The sequence below is a fragment of the Perissodus microlepis genome, chromosome 5 (assembly GCF_051167445.1).
Source record: "Perissodus microlepis isolate ML-2025 ecotype Zambia chromosome 5, ASM5116744v1, whole genome shotgun sequence".
Classification (NCBI taxonomy): Eukaryota; Metazoa; Chordata; class Actinopteri; order Cichliformes; family Cichlidae; genus Perissodus; species Perissodus microlepis.
The window spans coordinates 34,780,107-34,804,433 of NC_140465.1; the positions used below are offsets into that span (position 1 = coordinate 34,780,107).

The window sequence follows — 24,327 nt, forward strand, 5'->3', positions numbered from 1 at the left end:
ATAATAAGGTTCAGTTCAGTTCAAATTTATTTATAAAGCACAAAATCACAGCAACAATCACCTCAGCGTTCTTGGATGTAGTCTATGTGTTGCAAAGACACAATTTCACTTAAAACCATGAAAACCATGAAACAACTGGATACATTTATTGAAAGTTTACTACTGACATAACAAATAAAACACACATGATGATTCACAAATACATTGTTTGCTGTTTGCAGATCAAAATTAGCAGTGTTTCCCCCCAAAGTTCTGCTCTTTCAAACATCTGTCCCCATCATCTTTCACTGCACCACCCTTCACCTCACGTCAACGCCAAGACAAACAGCTCTTTAGACTCCCCTCGATTGGCTGTGAATTAACTTAATCGTTTCAGCAAAACGTCAAGTCCTTTGAGAAAAAGACGCCTGTGGTCACCATTAGACAGTGAGTCATTTAAAATCACAGCAATTTACTGAGTGAAAGAGAGACAGTGACACAGACGAAATAAGAAACAGAGGGAAGTAACAGTAAGGAGAGAGACGAAGAACAGACAAACATGTGCAGCTACAGTTCTTCTCTCATGGAGAAATTTCAGTCAGACTATGAAAATGACCCCCAAATATGGAAATGATATAAACTTTCTAAAAGAAAAAAAACATCCTGAGATCAGGAATTAAAGTATTATTTTCGGACACGTGTCACTTATTTACAAAACTGAGAAACAGATCCCAGTGGGTCCCCCTGCTGACATTTTATTGCTTTTATATTCACTGTTAAAAACTTTTTATGTTTGTTGAACATTTCTAATTGTGTGCAGGCTTAGAACAAACATAATTATAAATCTAAATGGAGCTTAAACAGAAATGTGTCCTGTTTTGTGTCCTGTTCTGTGTCCTGTACAGATATGAGTCTTGTGAGATTCTTTCAGAATGACATTCTCAGTACTAAACAAATATCAGAGAGGACATGCCACTCACTCAAAAAGCACTGACTGTATATCAAAGACGGCAGCCACAGTGACATCACTCACTGGTTTCTAGACTCTTTAAAACTTTGACCAAAATCAATGCAGGGAGCTGTTCAAGCAGCAAACTAGCAGAGTTGCGACAACCAGCACACCTGTCAATCAAAGAAACTGACATTTGAAAACATGGGTTACATATTTATGGTAACTCGTCACAAACGTGCTGAGTTCTTTACCTGTTAGTAGATTTTCACAGATCATTTCTGTTTTTCAAAGCAGAACTTTCCTTGTTTTTATGCTCATGTTGTTTTAATATTTGCAGCCTTCATCTTTGTCTTTATGGTAGTCAATGCATGTAGTCGATAGACGCTTTGAAACTCACCCCACGTGATGCCACTACGCCAATCAAATGCTTCATTCAGAAAACTCAAAGGAGGAGACGAGACGTGAGAAGAGGGATTTAAATCTGACATGGTTCACACATGAGAGGTAGTTAAGGAAAAATAAGATAAGGGAAAATCAAACTACACTTTTTCATTATTTTAAGTTAAGCACTTTTTTGAAAACAACTTTTTAAAAAGATTTTTCATTATTTTTGAATACAAACCTTATTTTACTTGAAACAATTAAAGACCCACAGTTCATTATAAAAATATTAGTAAACATTGTTGAAATAATGTTGAGTTGTTTTCTCTAATTGGACCTAAATAAAAACATCTGGCAGGTTCACATTAGCTGTCACTCCTCCATTCAAAATATGCTTCAAGTGCTCCTAAAGTAAAATTGTACCATTGCAGTCTGCTTGTTTTATTACTGCATTAGTGTTATTAGTTGGTTTTTGTAACTCACTCCCTCTTGCCTCCATCAGGTTGGTGGTTTGATGCCTGCGGTTTCTCCAACCTAAATGGTGTGTACTACTCCATCGGCCATAACATCAGGAAGCTTAACGGCATCAAGTGGCACCACTTCAAAGGTCCCAGCTACTCCCTGCGCGCCACCTCCATGATGGTACGACCCTACGACTTTTAAAGGCACCCTTCACCCTCCACAATGGTTTGATCCAACGGAGCTTAAATACCACAGCAGTATCGACCTTCAACTCCTCCGAAATACCATCCTAATGATAGCAAAGCTTCAAAACAATGGCTCCCACCTTCACCACCATCATGGTACAACCCTAAAACACCTCTTGGATATGATATGGTACAGCCCTGAACTGAGGAAATAGTGACTTTAAAACAATAATGGTTAAAGTCATGTGACTCATGAGGACCTTGTTTGTTACATGTCTCCTGGACTTGTTTTCATAACCAAGGATCATATTGAGGAAAATAAGGGATGGATCATGTAAGAAAATATCTCGTCTGCTTGAAATGTGATTGTCATTTAAATATGATGATAACGGCACACATTTTCAGCCAGTCTGTGCTGGAAGCTATTAAAATGGTTGTGCTGGTTTGTACACATGAGAAGTGCCAAAAGTGTTCACCCACACGGCCAGCCAGTCGCTGTGAGACGTGGGTTGGATTGTTGCTTTTGGGTTGGAAAAGGTACACTCTGTGGTACTCAGTCACTCCACCCTGGCTGGTACAGAAAGGGTGACTGAGGGGTTTCCAGAGCTGGAGCATACTGGCAGCTTCACGGTACTTTCCTATATGACATTTGAGAATGTGTTTAATGGTAAAAGGCATGAATGTGGACCCCCATAGCTCACCTGGTAGAACAGGCATCGTTTTTACTGAAGGATGAGTTCGCTACTGCAGCCTGGGCTGCCCCATTAAACTGTCACTGTCTAATAAAGACTGTAAATAGGAATAAATAATATTATCCACAAATCTGAATTGAAATACCTCTGTGGCTAGCATGAAGGTATCCACCTACTTTTTTAGGAGGGAATACGAGATTCTCTTTGATGTTATCAGTGTGTTTATAGCGCCACTATCTATGACCGGCACCGAAACACAGACAAGATTTAGATAGCTGATGTCCGTGTCTATGGGAGGTGCTACGGCCTCTGGCTGCCATATCACCTTCCCATGGACCCAACTTCTGCTTCTCAGATCTGTTGAGATGAGGACAGTCCTAACGGATAACTGGCTCTGCACCAGCACAACAATGGAAAAGAGGTTTGAGTGATTGGCTGGTTTTTGGTCTTTGGTCAGCAATTGCATTACATGTGCCATAAATGTCATTGCATGTGGAAGCACTGCAACATGTTAATCAACAAACCAGATATTTCACAGACAGTGATTGTTTGTTAATAGATATCAAAAGACTGTGGAGAGACTGCAGATTTCTGAAAATGTACTTTCCAGATGGTACACAGGGCAGCAAATTATACAAACTCATCATTTTTGTAGTGTGATTGTGAAACCTCAGCCCTAGTGTTTTGGTCCCTGCCATATTGGGCTCTTGGAGCCAGAAGTGGCCATATTTGGATAAAAGGGTGGCGTTCTGAGTTACCAATTCCTGGAAATCTTGGTGAGGAGCTTCATCTCTCAAACAGATCCCTGCAAATTGCTAACACACTATTCAAATACTAGAATTTCACTCATCAAAACTGGAGCGCAAACTTTTTGGACAGCCTGCACCACACAGCACACCATGTTATTAGTCAGATAATTGTCAGATGAAAACTGCTCCAACAGGGAGCAGGATGGCAAACATGATGCAGTGACTCTAAGCAGCAGCTCTATGACAGCTTGCAGCCACAGCAGCCTGCAAGCCTCCAAATACTGAAACAGGTGAGTTAGCAAAAAATATTTACAACCTTGTTTTTGGTGTTAAGGGCTGAATGACCTCTATGAGTTTGTCCTGTGATTTCTGTTGCTGCGAGTCTTTCTACAGAAAACGTCTATGTTTAAGAAAACGTTAATATAAGGCAAGAAAACAAGCAGTGAGGATATTGGAGTTTATTACACGGACAGTTTGATACTGAGAGATATGTGACTGAGCAAAGAGTGGAGTTGGCTTTCACAACCCACTTTTACTTGGACTGTTTTTAAAGGAAGCCAGCGTTTCCACATGTTTATCAACAATTTTATAAACGTGGACGCTAAAGCTGGTGTGACTGCCAGAACATGAATCAGATCAAACTGATGAAACCTGAGAGTCACGTTGAGGATTGATCTGATTAGCTGGAACAACATCAGGAGCCACAGCGGATGATGTCCAGCAGGAGAAGGTGATTTTCTTCCCGCTCGCCTCCTCCTTTGGGTGGTTTTGACGCGCGGTGGTGGACGGTCCATCCTGGGAATGTCCTCGTGTGAGCCTGGATGTAATTGTGGGACGTCTTAGATGCCGAATCAGCACATCTCAGATTCTACTTACCGTGCACGGTGTTGATTGAAGCTTGTGCATCATAAATAGAGAATGATGCATGAGGCACGCAGCTGGAGAAACCCTGAACGCTCTGGTTTTCATTATTGGTCAAGAAATAATGGCAAGCAGATTGAGTTTTTTCATGAATAAGTAATCGCATGTTTGCATATGTCAACACTTAAAGAACGCTACAGGAAGAAAGGAGGCAAACAAAACGCAGATCAACCTTTTTCAGCTGTTTTTGTTTTGAATGATGAGCAAAGAAAAGAATTCAGTGAAAGTGAACTACACACCAGTGATTTACCAGATTCTGAAGCAAAGTATTGTTGCTATAATTATCTTCCTAATACGAACAATATTGGTTTTTTTGTCTCTTGTTGGTCTCTGCTCTTCATTACTGCACAAAAAAACTAATTTCCCATCGCTCTCATACAAACAATAAATGATTTACAAGATATGATTTAATGATTTGTGGTTGTGAATTTCTCATTTTCTCTCTCATGAAGGCGCTCTCAATCTGTGGGCCCCCTGCAGCCGGGCAACCAGATAATATGCAGTGAAACTGAGGCTCCATTAAATTACTGTGTTAAAATTGTGCAGTTGATACATTGTAGCTGTGTGAACTGCAGCATCTATGGTCCACTTGGTAGTAACATGCAGTAAAAACATCATATTGATTAACACAAGGATAATGTCTCTGCTAAATGAGATCTAATGGGCTCACAGTGGTAATGTGCTGATTGCAACAGCTATCAGTCTGCCAAAGTAAACGCGTGTGTAATAATCATTTAAACACGAGCGTAAACTCAGTCAGTTCTGAAGTTCTCTACTTTTCACGCCGTTTAAAATTCATCAGAGTCCAACATCAGCAGAGCAACGCAGACACACGAGCACAGAGATTCAGCACAGGATGATAAATCAAGCTTAAAATGTAATTATATAACTTATGTTCAGAAAATAAACACATGTTTTAATGCTATCAGCTTGACATTTGTGTAATTAAAAGTCAACTTGGGTCATATTTTTAATAAATAAAGGAAAAATGTTGTAGGAGTGTGGGGGCGTGAACATTTTTGGCTTCTGATGGGGGAGGCACGCCAGAAAACGTCTGAGAAACACTGATGTCATTCGTCTCATCTGTCAGACCGTGCAGACACACACACACACACACACACACTCGTAACAAGCTTTACATTAAACCACAAGTAATTGACATTAACTAAAACAGAGCTTGGAAAGAGGCGTCTGTCAAGAATTTCATTACAGCTTTCGTATCAGTTTTAGATTTGTTCTAGGTTGTGTGGGTGTGGGTGTGGGTGTGAGAAAATTCAATCCCGTGTCTTTGGTATTTGGTATTCAGGGGATGATTCTAACATATATATATATATATAGATATATATATGAACTAATCAGTTAACTTTTTTATGACACATATATGACACATTTTACTTTTTAAAAACATTTGAACATGTTATCACACAAACAACAATAATGTTTAATGCTTCATTAAATTCAGTTACTACGAGTTTGTGGTGGTTTGAGGCAGGAGTGCACTCTCAGTCAAACACCAAAGATCACAAATGAAATTCTTACCTGATCTCGTCTCCAGCAACCACAGCATTTCAGGTTTATTGTCATTATTATCATTAAAAAGTTAATTATCCCGACTTATTATTCTTGAGGAATCTGTGAAGACCATTAATTTGTTTGCAGTTTTTTGAAGTCTTTTAATGAATCCTTCTAATGTCATGGTCTTTATGGTCTTAAGATGCACTTTACAGGAGTGAAGCTGAGGGCGGGTGGAGTGTGTGGTTGGTGTCTCTGTTTTGTACAGGATGTTGTTCTCGTTTAACAAGTTTCCCTTTTCCAGGGTTAAACCTGTTTTTTATGTACTGCACACATGTAGTGATGCTTGTCCACTTAACACTGAGCAGCCTGCAGCTGTACAATAAAGTATGTTATTAAAAACTGGTTTCACTGTGTGATGTTCCTCTTTGACCTGAAAGCATAATGACAGTAAATAATATTTTCAGTAAATACTTACAAAGATGTGCTTTTGCATCTTGTCATTTTAGAATATACAGACTTTTGGCACTATGACCTTTGGAATCTGTAGTTTAAGAAACTTTTCCTTGCAATTGAAATAATGTTGTTTTATCTCAATCCTGCATTTACTGAACTTATAGATATTAAATAAGAACTATTTTTCTATAGATTTAAAATTAGCCTAAGTAAAATATCCTTTGCATCATTCGTGTTTTTTCAGGTTAGGGTAACAATCTCTCATCTCACATCAAAAAATATATATTATTATTCAAATTTCAGCGAACAGTTTAAACACCAAGTGAGAACAAACAAAATACAAGTAAAAGAAAATAAGTAGAGAATTTAAAATGCATTCTTATGGTTCATTAGTAATAATAATAATAATAATTTACATAAACTAATGAATGATAAAATAAATGAATGAAGAAGTGGAGGTATGAAAACTAGAAATAACCAAAATTCAAAAGCTGATAAAGCTAATATTGTCCACTTGCAGCCTTCTTAAATAAAACATAAGTATTATGTTATTCTGATCTTATACTATAAATTGCTTTTCTGTTCTTATTTTTTTATTCATTTATTACATTTAATATTTATATAGTATTATACTACACAAGCTGTTGGGCTCCACAGGTGAACACTTCTTGGTCGCTGTTCTGTTTTCTAACTATTCTGTGTTGTTCTGCCTCCCTCTTGTGGTCAGACTGTGTTATTACAACAGCTAAACTGTTGGTCAAAGGATCTGCATATCCTCCTTCATTACATCCCTAAATCTTCTCTGTGGTCCTCCTCTTTTGCTCCTGCCCAGCAGCTGTATTTTCACCATCCTTTATGTAATATATCCACTAACCCCCCTTTGCACATGTCCAAGCTATCTCTGCCTCTCTAACTTTAGCGGTGTCTCAATTCAGGGGCTGCATCCTTCGGAGGACACGGGCTTCGCGGTCTATGTGGGCCGGCTCCTCCAAAGACCGAGAAGGCTGGAAATGCGAGGCTGTGAAATGGGATGGTCACTGCAAACAAGAAGAGGCTTAGAGCAGATCCCTGGTGTAACCCCCAACCCCCAGCATGAATCCATGACCTGACACTCATAAAGCACACATCATCACTGTGTCACTGTCCTCCTCATACATGTCCTGCACCACCCTCTCACACACTTCTCTGCCACTCCTACCTTCCCCATACAGTACCACAGCTCCTCTCTTAACATCTGTTTTCTCTGATCCACAAAGACTCAGTGAAGCACATTCTGATCATCTTAAAACTTCGACATCAACACTCTCAAAGCAAACATCACATCTGTAGAGCTTTTTCGCCGCATCTCACCCCCCAAAGTTATTCCCAAAGAGATCTAGTGGGGAAAGTCCATTGCCCTCTCTCATAGAAATTTCTATACATCCACAGGTATAACTGAACCTAATAAATCTCACTTAGTTTTGTATTTTATAATTAGTTTTCTTTTTATTTCATTGTGACTTGTATTTATAATTCAGTTTGGTTTCAGTTTACTTTTTTATTGTTTGAAAAGTGCCGTTTTAGTTTAGTTTTTTTCTGTGCTAGTATTAGTCTTTTTAATTATTCTTGTAATTGTAATTGAGAGAATTTCCACAATACTGACAAGAACTGAAAATGCAAAGCAATATACTGAAAGATCCATTTCCTGATATGATGCCATAATGCGAGACAACAAAACAAGATAAAATAGTTTTACAAATAAAATCATACAAAACTTTTTCATACGTCACCTTGTCGTTGTTGCCTTCTGTGACCTCAGTTGCTCTGACTGACTGACTTCGCTTTTACTCCACCTAAGTTTGTCCCTCCGCCGTCCCGTCAGAATCTCTTCCGGTTGCAGCTGCAGTGCGTTAGCGGTTTCTGTGAAGGTCGTGAATCCAACCTGTGAGTATCTGTCAAAACGGAAGACGTTTATATTCTTACACTGAATTTTGTATATAATATGTTGCTTTTCAGATGGCTGATATCTTCCGGGTTATTACAGTTTCTCGTATTTTCTCTTTCTTCTTTTTGTCGCGGGCCGGTTAGCTGTCATTGTGTACAGCTAAAGCTACCTCGGCGCTAACACAAAGCCTGTTACTCTTATAAACTGTAGTCCAACAATATATGCTAGTTTATGCAGGCTGTGTTGGTGTTGGTATTGGTATTGGTATAGCTTGTCCCACCAATAGATAAAGAAATGGTCGTATTAGAAAGCAAATGACTTTTTTTTTAAAGTGTCGCCAGTGAGCTAACGTTATTCTGACCCTGCGCCGAAGCTGGTGGCGTCAAACCGATTTTACTTCCGTTAATAATCAAAATCAGTCCGTTCAAGCCCTTCGATAATGCATATAGATATTATTTAAGAGTCTTTAAGTGTAAACGAGGGCACACGTCAGGGGTAGTAATGGGACTAAGGTCACACCGCTTGAGTGCAGACCTGACTCTGCAGCCATGTGTAATGGCGATCCTCCACACACACACACACACACACACACACACACACACACACGGATTCATTTCATTCTGCGTGTTTTCAATATTTCATTGTTGTCTTGGATCTTGTATGTCGTATTGAGTTAGTTCAGGTGAAGCAGGGATTTGAGAACAGCAGGTTCATTTAGGGGTGACTGCTAACGACCTTCAGGCGAATTAGGAGCCTCAGATGGGTCCTTTTACCTGCTTTTATTTATTAACTAGTGCCAGAGACGTGAGGTGGAAACATGACCATTAAAGAATCCAGGATTTAAATCTGCACCAACAAAGATGACGGTATAACTTCCAGCCGAATAAAGCTTTTATCACACCTTTTTAAAGCAGATATATCAAATGTTAGAGTCGGGTTCTTATTTGTATAGTCTTTATATTTTGGTGACTACCGAAATTAACTTTAATCTATGAAATGATTCAGAATAACTGCCTGAGTAAATGTCTACATGCATTTCAAGGTTTCAAGATTAAAACTTTCCTGCGTTGTTTAAAAAAAAAAAAATCAGGACTGAGATAAATGTGTTTTTTACACATTATGTTTAAGTAGGGTTAATATACTGTATGAAATGTATTTTTATTTATCAAAAGTAAGAAATTAAAGGAAAATGTACCGATTTTGTTTTATTACTACTAAGTTAAGTTAGTCAAATAGTGAGTTTAATTGTTGTGTCAGTTTTTAGGGAAAAAGGTGTTTTATGGAAGATAGTTTGCAGATTTCAGTTTCTCGAGTGAGGAGATTTGCAGCCTTGGTTTGTCACCAACAGGGTTTCTGTTCTTTAATAGTCTAAAAATCCAAAAATGAGTTTCACAAATTAAAATCTTTGTTTTTGTCTTAAAAATTGATCAAGTTTATTTTATAAAGTTGCATTAAATTCAGTTTCTGTTAAATGCGTTTTGGTGGAAAGGTAGAAACAGATCATGCACTCATCAAAAGGTTGGTGGATCAATCCAAGGCAATCAGTCCTCATTCCAGATATCCTTGGGGCAAGATACTAACCTAAATTCCTCTCTGATGCATCCATCATAGTAGGGCTGCCACAAACGATTATTTTGATAGTCGACTAGTCACCGATCATTTTTGCGATTAGTCGACTAATCAGATCATGCATCCATTGAACGTACAGCTTATTGCACCAGCAGCATCTGCTCTTATATAACTATCATTAGCTTACAGCTTGAAGTGTGTAAGGTATGTGCTAACTAAAAATAAAGACAAGATGAGAGTTTATTAAATTTTAATGAAATTTGCAGATTGTTTCGGTGAAGTGTAATAAACTCCTTGCTATCTAAAATATAACGGGACACCGGAGTATATTCTTGAGCATCTCACACTTCTGATAATCAGTTGTCTGCTTGACGTTTATTCAGCTGTGTAAAAACTATAACTTTAATCTCAGCCAAACCGATTTACTCAGGAACAAATAAAATACTAAAAAAGGCCAAACAATAACATTTTTAAGTTATCTAAGTCACTTATATATGTTTAACCTGAGTAGCGAAAGACGGCGGTGGGTTTGAAAACGATTTGCCGGGAGTGTTCTCACCGGCTTTAGTGAGCCTTGCCCCGGCTAGCTATCGAGCTAGTGGGTAACAGACGTCTCCGAAAACGTCGGAGCGCTTTTGAAAATATGTGGTGTCTTGATAAACTGAGCAGATATTTGAGGTTTACACAGCTACATTCTCGCCTGAAAATATGTTAAACGTTTATTTTGTGACCCAGAAAGATTAATAAGAGTAATATTAAAACTAACTAGCTGCCGCCATTGTTGGAAACTGAGCTGGGCTGCGCTATGAATTCTGGGACAGAGCTACTTCTTCTTCTTCGGGGTTTAACGGCAGCTGGCATCCTTGTACGTGCAGTGCTGCCATCTTCTGTTTCAGTCCGTTATTACACTCTTAAATCCTACTACTTATTCCTGCGTCTTTTGGGATCTTACAAAGCTTCAAACGACGCGTCGACTATTAAATCAGTCGTCGACGATTTTGATAGTCGACGTAATCGTGACTAGTCGACTAATCGTGGCAGCCCTACGTCATAGTATGAATGTGTGTGAATGTTAGAAAGTAATTGCATAGAAAAGTAATTGGAAAAAGTGCTTGTGAATGGGTGAATAATTGGATTGCTCAGATTAAGAAAGGACTATGTTAGAAGCCCATTTATTATAACAAAACTACAGAATAAAGCCAACATGGTGAAGATTTGTGGTGAATCAGGGACGAGTCTCATTGTTTTCAAAACTGTCTGCTTAGCAAACTGCATTTAAAAACTACTTTGTATGTACTGCAGTATTCAGTATGTGTACAATTCCAACATATTTTGACTTTGTACTTTCACCTTTGACCTCCTTGCTGAGTGGGTCACAGTAGCAACCAAAGCATGCTGGCAACAGGCATCCTGGTATTTTTAGTGTGCTGCAGTATTTGGATATACTTAAAATTTGTGTGCAGGCCATTTAGTCTCATCCATGTTTTCTCCCATATTTCCTTCCACGGTGACTCTGTGTCGTCACTGCAGTTTTTATTGTCTCTATTAAAACTTCCATGGTGGCAATGGTAAAACATGGAAGCTATAAAACTACATGCATCTTATTTTTATAAATCCACTTTTACCAAAACACACAACATGATTTGTATTCAGTGTATTTACATCGGTCATTCTTCAAATTAGGTTGTTAAATTCAGCTTTTATTTTACTCTGATCACTAACCAGGAAATGATTGTTTTAAACATTTTAAAGTGAAATGATGTAAAGACAGTACTTTTGTTCTTTCTCTCTGATATTTGTACAGAATTTAATAATTGGGGGAAAATTAAAATTATTTTTTTTGTATTTTTTTCCCCTCTGCAGGTGATTCATCATGTCTCTGCCAAAGCCAATAATGAGGGGGCTGCTTGCAAAGCGACTGAGGTTTCACCTGCCCATTGCTTTCACTCTGGCTTTAACAGCTGCCATTGCATTCAAGGTGAGAGGATGACACACACTCAGGTGGCTACAGACACAACTCTGATGGTGATGCTAAGATAAAAAATGACACAGCTGTGATGAAAGGAACACATCAAAGTGTCCTGTCAGTATCTAGATCCACTTACAGCTCAGCAGACAGCTGATTGGCTCTTCTGTTGTCATCATATTTTATTCATCACATTTATTTTCTAGTTAAACTTATTTTTTTCAGATTTGTTTATAAGATGCAATGAATCATTCACTTAAAGGATATGACATTTTTGATGTTGACAAATAAATACAGTAATATAATATATAGAGGGTTTTTTTTTTTTTTTATTGTGACCAGTTTTACTCTTCTGCATAGTGAGTATCCTACTTTCACTTTTAATACTTTGAGTAGTCTCTGTTATCTCTGTAGTTATACTAATTTTACCTGCAGTAAGTTCTGTCATATTTTTGTTGTTATTCCCCACAGTACACGGTGACAGAGCCCAAGAAACAGGCGTACGCAGACTTCTACAAGCAGTACGATGCCGTCAAAGACTTCAATGCCATGAGGGAAGCTGGGGTCTTTGAGAGTGTGCAGCCCACTGGGAAGTAAAGCCACGGTGAGGGCCTCATTACTTGGCTTTAAATATTGTCATTTCAAACTTCGGTATCATATGGAGTGTAATATATGATATGATGGTGTTTCCATCAGCATTAACGTTCTGCTTTTTTTTTTTTTTCTTTTTTTTCTGAAGATAATATTCTTAGTTTAAAGCAGGTCATGGAAACACGAACTTTCATTTACGATATGTCAGATTAGCCTTTTAATATTTTCTGAAAATGATACGAGATGTGCCGATATTGAGAATTTATTATTACTGCAGTTTGTAACAACTTCTTTCTTGTTTACGGGCAGTTTCTGTGACTGAGCAGGGCTGCATATTCAAAGGAAAAAGTTCACATCTGTGGTTGGAACAAGAGACACAGCTAGCTTTAAATATAGGGAAAGTGGATCTAATCAGATTTATTGGCATGCAAACAAACATTACAGCAGCCATGTTTTCAAGAAAGTGTTTGAAGGCTGTCTGTACATCGCTGAACAACATTGTTGGAAAGTATTTCATATTAGGTGCTGTAGCAATTCTTCAAAAGAATGATGCAGATCCCAGACTTTTAAAAAATATTATTATTTTTTATTTTTTACCACAGGCGTGATCTTAATTGAATCCTAAACAAATGATAAATTTCATTATTCTGAAGTATTTCCACTTCACTCTTTAAGCTGAGTGTTAAGTAAAGCAGTTCACCTTTCATCAGGCTTTAGCTTCACAGCTGCACATTATGCATGAGTAACACAGTACATGGAGATGGAGCATTTCACAATATTGCAGATGTTTTCTTTTGCAAGCTCAGATTTTGTTTTAGTAAAACTGTTACGTTTAATTATGAACGCAGCTTGGTGCCTGCTGCTGAGGTCCTTTGAATTTGTATGTTTTCTAAAGGCCAACAGGGGGCGCCGACTCTGACTGGAAAGAATTCAGATTGAAGAGAAATGTTTAGAAAAAAGACGGTCGGCTCTGTGGAGTTTGGTCTCTGAGTTGTTTAAAGTCTCACTGAATACAACATGATGGCCGTTCTTATAAATTATGGAGTCAGAAATGGATGATACAGCAAGGTTTGCTTAAGGGTGGGGCTACCATATGAATGACAAGTTGCTGCCCTGTGATGAGCTCACAGCATCACTCCGTTTCTCAGTCAGGTCCGCGCCTCGCAGGCACATAAAGTTTCAAAACATCTGTGAGACGGTGACTTTACGAGCCAATAGGTGATGTCATGGTGGCTGCATCCATGTTTTGTATACAGCTTTTGTTTAACCTTAGATTTTTTTTAATTTAAGTTTTATAAATTGTATGTAAGCTGGAATAGTACTTTATTTTATACTAGCTCAGTAAGAATAGTATTTTTTTATTTAAACAAATGTTTGTCGTGCTCGTCAACGTGCTTACTGACGTATCAAACCACGTGCATCTCTAATGTCTGGTTGTTTCCTTCCTCCAGCTCTGCTTCCCTGTTGTTCATTCCTGGTCTAAAAGATGGTTCCTCTCCACCTTGACGTTACCTACTGATCAGATGTAAACGTCGCTTTGCTGTTTTTGTTCATTCAAATAAAATAAACTATTCTATTAATGATCAAACATCTGCCTTTGTGATTTATTTAAAATAAGTTTTGAATCTCACTGAAGTGTTAGATGAACAAACATAAACAACAACGGGGTTGGACTGGACTCTAATATTAATGAGCATCACATGCATCTTTTGTATCTCTGTATTTGTTATTGACTGCCTCACTGTACTGTCAAATGTTCTAATCGGTTTGACATTTTTGAGATGGAGTATTTTGAAAATGCTTTGACGTTTGAGGTGAAGCATCAAGTGTGCGCATTACTAATGCTGAGGTTGTCTACTGAAAATGCTCAAGGCTTCCAAAATCAAGTTCAAAGTGAGGGTTATCTTATACATGGTATAAAACCTTCGAGGTTTACCTATCACCTGAGAAAGCAGTGTGATTAAAGTAAATCAGTGTAGACATTAATTCTCACAAAGCAGGAGATAGATACAAAGTTATTACAACATTTCCAAACTTTATTAATTAATACATTAATAATAATTAATACATTATGAAGAAATTAAAGAGATGCTCACTACAGAACAAACCTGATAGAGGCAGGGAGTGAACGATTTCAAAGACTAGAAGAAAGAAAGCTAGTAATAAATGTTTCTAAAGACTAAAGGACTGAGTTGGGAATTGTAGTCTCAAAGAAAACTATCACTAGACTTCACCCTATAAATGAAATTTAACAGAACTGAATTCAAGAAAGAAGGATGTGTGAAGATTCTGAAAGAAAATCTCAAGCAGTCAGCAGTAAATCTGTGTTTGGGTCTTTGGTCTGTTTTCCTACACAACAACGACCCAAAACATGCCCCGCTCCAAACATGAAGAACAGAAACAGAATACGGTAACTTTATATAATATTAGTAACTTATCATGTTTCGGTGTTATAATTGTTTTTTCAACATACTTGGACAACTGTCGTGTATTGGATGGATTCTATCTGGTGCCCCTGCTGGCCGCGTCCCGCACTGCAGTCTTTGTTTGCACCGCCTTCTACTACACTTCCTGGTTTTTTCAGGTGGATGTCACAGCGGCTGCCAAACGGTCTGTCAAACAAGTCTAAAGTTGGAGGACGGGAGAGGAGGATGAATTCAGTGATGAGAATACGGCAGCTGGAAGAAACGCGCGGTGTGTGTGGAGCCTGTATTGCAGAATGATGACCGGACGTTGTATTTTTGGCAGATATCAGGCAGCAGCGGCGGCAGCGGGGAGGCTGCTGTGAGGCGGAGGAGCGGGCTAACTGTCCCTCTAGCTGCTGCTAGCCAGTTAGCGAGCGAGTTAGCATTAAGCGGTCTGCTACTGTTAGCATCGAGTGTCTGCTTTGAAACGTTGGCCAGCTCCCCCCGAGTTTGACTACAGGCCAGAAGATCCAGAAGAGTCTGGTTCTCCTGAAGAGGACATCATGGACTACAAGGACAAAGTACAGATGAGGCATAACCCTCGCAGGTAAAGCTATGCTAAGAATGAAAACAGGCTTTTTGATGGCTGGCATCTCATTGATTTTATCAGTCTAACGGTAGCAGTCGGTGAAGTTTGTCAGTGGGGTGGCAATCTTCCGGCCAATTGGTATCTATTCAATGAGGCTCTAGCATTACATAACCGACTGTACGATAAAACAGACATTAAGTTAAAACGACTTTAAAGCTTCTCCGTGTCCCCTGTAGTCTTCTTATGGGTAACTTTAATGGATCGTGCTGTCCTGTGTCTGCAGGGTATTACATGTAGTTTATGTCTTAAACGAGTCTGTTCTGATATGTTGTTCTTTCACAATATCCAGAAATTGTAACAAAAAGTCTAAAGTCAGTCTTACGATTCCTTAAGACCTTAAACGTTTCTCGCCTAAGAAGCTGGAAGCAGAACTTTTTTTTGTCTTAATTGATTAAATAAACAGTGGCCTGTCAGTACGACGCAATCCCAGCTCTTATTGCATTAACCAAGCCGCCTGTGTACACTTGATCTGCTGTGTCAGATCCCTGGGCTTGTCACTATCAAAGGCCCAGTGATCTAATTTAATACCGTAAATCTCTTTGAAGATCTCGGATTATCTGCTTTAATCTCCAACAGGTTGTTACTGAATCAGCTCAGAGTCAATAAAACGCGCAGTAATTCTAACAGAAGAGCTGTGTGTGTGAAACTTCGTGTGAGTGTGTGGGGTGTCCACAGCACTGGGTTTGTGGCAGGTGGAAAGAATGATGCAGGGGTTAGAAGAACACGTTTTAATGAAATGAGTGTGATTCATGCTGGGCTTTGTTGCTCCTGTGTGTGGCTGCTGTGTCTCTGCACCTGCAGATCTTTTATTTACACTGCAGATAACCTGATTCAGATATGAAGTTGTGAAATGTGTGATAGTGTGACTAGGCTTTTAAAAGGAAACAGGTATAATTGTATATGTGCAAAAATATGTAGACAGGAGTGGCTTAATGTCCTGTTCAGTTAAAGTTGTAAATATAGGTAAAAAATTGCTTTTCTCTGAGATTCTAAATTTAGATTAGTTTTAATCATTATGTGTTTGGTGCTATGCCCATAAAACTTGTACCAATTCAATTGTATCCAAATTAAATGTTTCCCATCCACAATCCTTCGGCAGGTACTCGCAATATTAAATAAGCTATAAAATACCAAAACACACATATAAAATACAAATATAGTGGTGTAAAAATTCTTCAAAACCACAGTTTAGTTAATGCGTTGGTTTCTCGAGATGAATAACAAAACACAGGAAAGTCTTGGTTGCCTGATCAGTTATTCATGACCAAAAAACAAACCCTCCATTATGATGATGTATTTGCAGTTCACTCGTTTCCTGAGCTGTCCTTAAACGTCACAGCATTCACTTGTCTAGTTCCACTCGGGTATTAAGGTACGGGAAGTTAGAGCTTCGATGTGATATTCTGGCTGTTTGTATCAAAGTCTTAGTTTCTGTAGAATTACACCAATATAAAGCACATAACAAAATTAACTGATCAGCCGAAAGTGACTAAAATCAAACAAAAGTGTCACGAAATTCTGGTTCAAGTTTCTCAGTGTGATTGATGCTTCTCTAAAGTATGTGTAGAATATTGAATATTTTAAGGATATAAGTTATTTATTGTATGGAAAACATATTTCAGGATGCTCTTGTTTTGGCCTTATACATCTCCTTTCTTTACCTTTGTCCCTCTCTTGTGCCAAACAAGTTCAGATTCGCTCCCTATTAAGCTGTGGCACGTTTTGTTCAGTTTGTTTGAATTATAATTAAAGTTCAGGGAAAGCAGTGCATCTTTTCTTATTTGAAATATAACAAATCTGCAATTTTTCTAAAGCTGAGTAATCGTGTTAAATAGCATCAGCCAAAATAACTGATTGTTTTCCATTATTGAGCAGCTTTAGAGACATTTTCACCATGAAACACCATAAATGCTAAAAAAAAAAAAAAAAAAAAAAAGAGAAGAAGAATAATGAAAACTAAACAACAAACTCTTCATTAAAAATACATCCTGTTTTTTTTCTTTCCTCGCTGTCATCACTCTGTATGTTGATGTTGAGCAGCTCATAACAGACGTGAACTTGTTTGTTGTGGGAACTGGTTTGTGAGCTTGGCGTGTTTGACAGTAGGAACTGAGAGGTTCCTATTATCCCCTCTTATCAGGAGGATGCTGGTAAAACTCGCCGCTCTTATGTTATCATTTTAACTCACTCATCCACTGTTTCCTCATTGCGTTGACGTAACGCAGGACTTTTGTGTTGGTTTCATCCCTTGTTATTGCAAGACTGGGTTAGGCTTTGTGTTCAATTATAAAATCATGTTTGTATATCCTGATGTATTTCAGTGTCACCCTCAGGTGTGTGGGGGAGTCACAGTCGTGCTCTTTTAAATGAATTATTAAATAAATACTTTTATGGGGCCTTCCTCTGCAAATACCGTAATAAGCAAGTACTTTGTGCAGATCAGTAACAGGCTAACAAAATCCACTGTTGCTCTACTGAGTTTGTCGTCCTGTGGATGGACTTCACAGTCTTGCCCTGCAGCTGCTGATGATAGTCGTCGTTTGCTCTGCGAGCTCAGTGCGGTGGTACATGAGTCTGTTCTCCACCTGTAACCTGGATAAAGAGACCCTGTAGAAGCAGCTGAATGACACTAAGGTGTGTTACAATAACAACCTGCCGAGAGGAAGTCAAGAGATGGGAAGGACCTAGCGTGTTAGGAGTGACGGGTCTTTCAAAATAAAAGTGCAAGGATGAGTTGTTTGTTCATTTTAGGATATAAAAAATGACTTGGTATATTATTTTTAGGGTTTTATGTTGCTTTTACTTTATTTTCATCGTCTCCTGAAGCAGATCACCTAAACCCATCCAGTCTAATATTTTCTTAGCTGCTTATCCAGTTTGCAGTTGCAGGGAGGCTGGTGGCTGGCAGACTAGGGGTGGGCGATATAAACGATATACGATAGAAACGATATAAATTTGGCCAACGATAGAGATTTTGACTATATCGCTCTTTCGCGATAGTGCATGTTGATGATGTCATCAAGCTGCACCTGTTTTGGTCGAAAGCATCGCAGCGGCTAAAACCATCATCATCTGCAAATTATGCCAGGCGACAGTCATAGCAAAGAGATGAAGCACTTTTGAAATATGGGGAAATCCAAAAACTGCGCTTCCTCCACTTCCGTAACATTGATTCATTAATGTTGAATTCTCTCGCAGCTGTTCTAGTCCCATGTTGTTGCAGTATATTAATAACTAACCTCGTATTGTGGATGAATAATCTCAGTTGTTCTCCTGACTGAAGTTTGGCCCGTGTATAGCATCCTGTTATGCGATTGCATTTGTCCCTGACCACCAGAATCCCTCACGTTAACTTTTATCGAGTGGAAAAAAGTTGGCGTTCATCCTCCAGCTTCACTGTGCTAATGTTATGCTAACATAGCTGTGTCGCTAGCAATCACGTAGCACAACATTATATACCAGGTAGTCCAACTTCAGTAACCCTGCAAACGGAAGTGGTAGCAGAGCTGTACGTTTGAATTAGTTTCAAAAATCTCTCAGTCAGAACATGGTATGAAATGTTTAGGTGTAACCTAGCGAGCCAACTTCCTGTTAACTTCAAACTCCGTTAAATTTAATAAATTCTGTTTTCATGAATGTAAAACTTAATTGTTACACCTGGTAAAGCAGCAACACTGATGATTTAATTAAAGATGAAAGAATTTAGACCGTTTTTAACTCTGTGTTCGTTTGACTTTGGGACCTGAAGCGGACGGAGTTTTGGACCCAGATTACTCCGCGAAGCTCCTCACTACGGCAGTAGTGATGGTATATTTGATTCTTTTTACTGAATCGAGTTTTAATGAGTCACTCACCAAAGTGAATCGGGTTTTTTGAGTCATTTGATTCACTGAGTCAGTTGACCAGAGAGTGCAAAAAATGTACATTTTCACTCAAACTTAATTTGTTTCTCTTTTCATGTAAATCCTACTGCTAAGATGAATGATTCTAAAAGAAAACAACTATTTTATAGAGCAAAAAAGAGCAAAAACATTTCTAAAATTAAGCAATTTCCTATCAAAATTGCTTAATAAACATTTATTTTGTTTATTTTTATTTTTATTTTTATTAGTATTTTCCTTAAATGTGTCAAATATATATTTTCTCATCTAAATGTCCACTGAGCTGTGAGCCAGGGGGCGGTAATGCGCCTTAACATTGGTTGCCAACCAAGAAAAAGATGAAGCTGTGAGCCAGGAGGGAGGGGGTGACTGAGTGAGTGAGTGATTCGTTCGCTCTATGATTCAGCACAGGAGGGAGGAGGTGAGTAGCTCAAATGTGCTGTTAGCATGTTAGCAGAGCGATTCTACTGTGAACCGTGGAGCTATTGTCTTGATGTGAGCTTCTACTCAGGGTTTTTTCTTCCAGTTCAGAGCAGACATTTTTTTGTTAAGATACTGGATGTTGTGTTTTTCTCCACAATTGTAATTATAAGCTAGATATATTGCTTCTAACAGCAACAGGGATGAGTCAGTGAGTCAGTTGGGCTTGTGAATCATGATTCATGAGTCAGTAAAGTGATTCTCGAGTATTGAACGATTCGTTCATGATTCGCGCATCACTATACGGCAGTAATGCTCTGACAATCCATCAAGCAGTGTGGCTTACCAAAGTTGTACTAAAACATTTTTTAACAGATTTCTGCACGCCCAAATCGGTTAGAGGTCAGTAAGCCCAACCAGAATTCATACATAAGGCACACTCTCGATTTTTGAGAAAATTAAAGGATTTTAAGTGTGCCTTATAGTGTGGAAAATACGTTATACAGAAGAAAAGAATATATCGTGATATATATCGTTACTAGGGCTGCCACAAACGATTATTTTGATAGTCGACTAGTCACCAATTATTTTTGCGATTAGTCGACTAATCAGATCATCATCCATTGGACGTAAAACGTACAGCTTACTGCACAAGCATGCATCTGCTCTTATAACTATCATTAGCTTACAGCTTTAAGTGTTTAAGGTATGTGCTAACTAAAAATAAAGACAAGATGATAGTTTATTAAATTTTAATGAAATTTGCAGATTGTTTCGGTGAAGTTTAATAAACTCCTTGCTATCTAAAATATAACAGGACACCGGAGTATATTCTCGAGCATCTCACACTTCTGATAATCAGCTGTCTCCTTGACGTTTATTCAGCTGTGTAAAAACTATAACTTTATTTCTCAGCCAAACCGATTTACTCAGGAACAAATAAAACACTGAAAAAAAAGCCAAACAATAACATTGTCTGGCATCCTTGTACGTGCAGTGCTGCCATCTTCTGTTTCAGTCCGTTATTACACTCTTAAATCCTACTACTTATTCCTGCGTCTTTTGTGATCTTACAAAGCTTCGAACGACGCGTCGACTATTAAATTAGTCGTCGACGATTCTGATAGTCGACGTAATCGTGACTAGTTGACTAATCGTGGCAGCCCTAATCGTTACCGCACGTGCTTCAAATTATATCGCAATATGAATTTTAGGCCATATCGCCCAGCCCTATGGCAGACCACCCCACCATCACTGGGCTTCCACAGAGAGACAATCATTCACACTCACAGTCCCACCTGCAACAAATTTAGAATCATAGGGTAACCTAATATGCACGTCTGCAGGCGTGGAAAAGGAAATAGATTTTATAAGTAATGATTGGAACAATATTGGTCCATGTAGATGTAAAAAGCTACAATCCTGTTTCATTCCTATGCTTAAAAAGACCTGGCACCGTGTTTTTAATGCTCATCAAATATAGTTGGGAAAGCAGGTCCTACTGTGTGTGTCTAGTTTCTGGTAGACTTTAAAAAGGGTCTTTAAAAGAAACATAGCACTTTTTAGACACAAATAATAGTGTTATGCTTTTAAATTAACACTGTCCAGTAATGTTACTGATGGGTATGATCATACATTTCACATTTTATACTTAAGTATATGTATATTAATACATATACTTACTGAATATACAGAGTAGACACCAGGGTTGGGTGTAAAAATTTTCCAACCGGCAGTCTCAGTAAGAATACCAGCAAATGTCTGCCTGAGCCTGACGTGGCCCCAAATGACAGGAGACAGGCTGTATGTGACTTCCACCGAGCAGCGGGTCGGCCACATGTGGTCTAAATGTCAAAACACACATTTGACATCTGGCACACACGAGGCAGACGTGTGACGGAGTTGTGGCTGACAGATTAGAGGAAACATTTGGGCCAAATACATTCACCCCTGTTTAACATTGCTTTGATAAGTTTGATACACGTTGAGTTTTAATAAAAAAACGTTTTCATTGTTTTTAACGGTGTCTGTTATTCATGTTATTAATATGTAATGTCTGCTGGTATTTGTTAGCATCCTCTTATTTTTGAGATACTTGGGATAAAACTTTCACTCGTGTGTGACAGTTTTCATTAATCACCATCACAGCTGCTTGCCAGCCGCTTTAAAAAAAAAACCACAAGGTTTTCTTTCTCAATGTTTTAATAAATATGGAAGAATATTATAAGCAGACGTTGGTAGTGAACAAATCGGTCTGATCAGTCGGACTGAGACTGAGTTTCTAGAGGAAAAATAGACATACTTGAAGCATATACAAGGAAAGGAGATTTTAAGTTTAAAGATTTTAAATTTAGTAATAGGAACAGGAGTCCAGCTCTTTTGGCCTCAGCAGATCCACACATGCATTTTTAGAAGTTCACTTGAAAAGCAGATCATGGGCTGCTGTGGTAGATTAGCATCTCAATGATTTGCTCTCACTCTCTCTTTTGTGGCTTGACGCTGATACACTGGACAGCTTGGCTTACCAGTGTACTGAGCTGTACTGGGCAGTGTGAGGTAGAGAATGTGGTTTGCTGGCTTTAGAGAGGCACAGACTCACAAATCAGGCTGCCTGAGACACCGAGAGAAAGACCGGCTCTCAGCGTTCAGTATATTCTTAAAGAGATGTTCTCTGTGTTGTAAAGACTTCTCTGCCATCTCTGCTGTTTTGTTTTTGGATTTTATTCTTATAAAAAATCTTGTAGGATGTTTTTTGAGCTCAGACCATACTTTTGATCTGCTCCAGACTTCTTCTGGTCACATGTCACGTGTCCTTAACTTTGCATAAAGTTTGTCGGTCAGGTTTTTGTGTAATCCCGCTGATGAATGCACACTTATAAAAAGGGCAATAAAACACATCTTGTACTGACGCTCTGTTTACTCTGTAGATGCAATAACAGTCACCATTTGTAATATCAGGCCTCGCAATTCAATCTAGAGCAGATTAAAATGGAAATAGTCCTCATGTGTTCATATCTGAGTGCTGTGTAAGGCCGAGTGTTGTGAACAGTATCGAACGGTTCAATATCGATACTCGTATCGATATTGAACCGTTCGATACAGTGCTTTCGGTTCGGTACGCATATGTATCGAACAGTACAAAATTTTTAATTTATTTTATCAACTTTCCTTCTGACGATGCTGTCTGTGTTGAGCGCTCAGTGGATCTGCGCTCGACAGTGCAGCCTAGGCGGAGTAGTCGAACGCAGATCCACTGAGCATCGTCAGAAGAAAAGTTGATAAAAGAAATTAAAAAATTTTGTACTGTTCGATACATATGTGTACCGAAATGAAAGCACTGTATCGAACGGTTCAATATCAATACGAGTATCGTTGCACCCCTAATATGTAGGTGTATTCATCTGCTTATCAGCAGGAGTTCAAAGTGACCCTGTTTTTGTAAATTAATGCCAATTTAAAAAAAATTAAAGTGACCACATTTCATACTAAAGCTTGCATGTCTGGGTGTTCCCTTTATAATATTGTGATAAACACGTCATATTAGCATTACTTAGCCTAACTTTAGAAGTAATGCTATTATAACATAGTATTGCATTTTTATTTTATTCCCATGGACTTGTGAGCAGAGGACCTTCAGTTATCCTAAAAATATCTCATCACAAGCTGCATCTGGGACATGTTGGATCTATTTTTGTTTGCGTAGAGATATTTTTGTCTCTTCAGTTCAAAGGTTGTGGAGATATTTTAATGTTTCAGGAGAGAATGAACGTGATCAGTGGCACTCAGAAGAAGACTGAATTCAGTAATAAAGTCTTCTCTCAGATTACACACATGCTTCTGTTGGAAGGAAAAAAATGTATTTAATGTTTTCATTACTGCATAAAATGTTGGCCTCGAAATGTTAAGGGGTGAGGGTGGAAAATGGAACAAAAAATAATCATAATAATAATAAAGATCCTGCACCAAATGAATGTGTTTGCAATTTTTTTTTTTTTTACTTTCAGGTGTTAATTACTGGCACGCTCTGTAATATTTTTTTTAATGTGAAAGTGTCAGTTTGGGTCAGCAGGAGTTGTCCTAAAGTGCTTTAGAGGCATGTAGTGTACAAAAGCTGTGATCGTGTGCTGCAAACGATGAGACAAATAACCAAAAACCACGAAGAAAAATCCTGAAAATTGTTCTTTCTGTCACTGCAGACAGCTGAAGAAGCTGAGCGAGGACAGTCTCACCAAGCAGCCAGAGGAAGTCTTTGATGTCCTGGAGAAGCTGGGTGAAGGGTAAGTCATGTAGCCGTACAGTCTGAGGCTCACCTCGGTCCTGACAGGAGCAAAGTTTCACTTTGCCTGTATTTATGTGTCATCCTGGTCTGTGTTAGTCATCCTGGTCCTCTCCGTATCTCTGTCCTTGTTTCTGCTTCATTTCATCTCTGTTCCTATCAGACTTCAGGCTCCGCCCTCCTCTGTTGCCTGTCAACGTTGCCTCTTCATATCCTGTTTCTCAATGTGCTTCCTGTTCCGAGCGGCTGATTGACTCCTCGCCTGCACGCGTCATAGCTGATTCCAGACACTTCTTAATGATCCTGCAATTAATCAAAGTCATTCGGTGCTGCTCGATTTTTGCAATAAAGACGTCT

General features: G+C 38.6%; 3 protein-coding genes across 4 annotated transcripts in view; all 3 read left to right on the top strand.

The window, feature by feature from the left end:
• angpt4 (angiopoietin 4) overlaps positions 1-6,195 on the top strand; it is a 70,160-nt gene extending 63,965 nt beyond the window's left edge. For both annotated transcript variants that reach the window (XM_084929583.1, XM_084929584.1), the window contains exon 10: positions 1,815-6,195. In XM_084929583.1, coding sequence (XP_084785709.1) covers positions 1,815-1,975 — 161 coding nt within the window. In that variant the 3' untranslated portion in view covers positions 1,976-6,195. The remainder of the gene's footprint in view (positions 1-1,814) is intronic.
• A 1,909-nt stretch (positions 6,196-8,104) lies between these two features.
• On the top strand, positions 8,105-13,927 carry cox6c (cytochrome c oxidase subunit 6C). Its single transcript, XM_084929585.1, has 4 exons — positions 8,105-8,212; positions 11,646-11,760; positions 12,220-12,352; positions 13,791-13,927. Exons 2-3 carry the CDS (start codon positions 11,656-11,658, stop codon positions 12,343-12,345), a joined length of 231 nt encoding a protein of 76 aa, XP_084785711.1. The 5' UTR covers positions 8,105-8,212; positions 11,646-11,655; the 3' UTR covers positions 12,346-12,352; positions 13,791-13,927.
• A 962-nt stretch (positions 13,928-14,889) lies between these two features.
• LOC146387756 (serine/threonine-protein kinase 4-like) overlaps positions 14,890-24,327 on the top strand; it is a 42,459-nt gene continuing 33,021 nt past the window's right edge. Inside the window, exons 1-2 of the mRNA XM_084929586.1 lie at positions 14,890-15,351; positions 23,891-23,971. Of these exons, the coding sequence (XP_084785712.1) occupies positions 15,308-15,351; positions 23,891-23,971 (125 nt within the window). The 5' untranslated portion in view covers positions 14,890-15,307. The remainder of the gene's footprint in view (positions 15,352-23,890; positions 23,972-24,327) is intronic.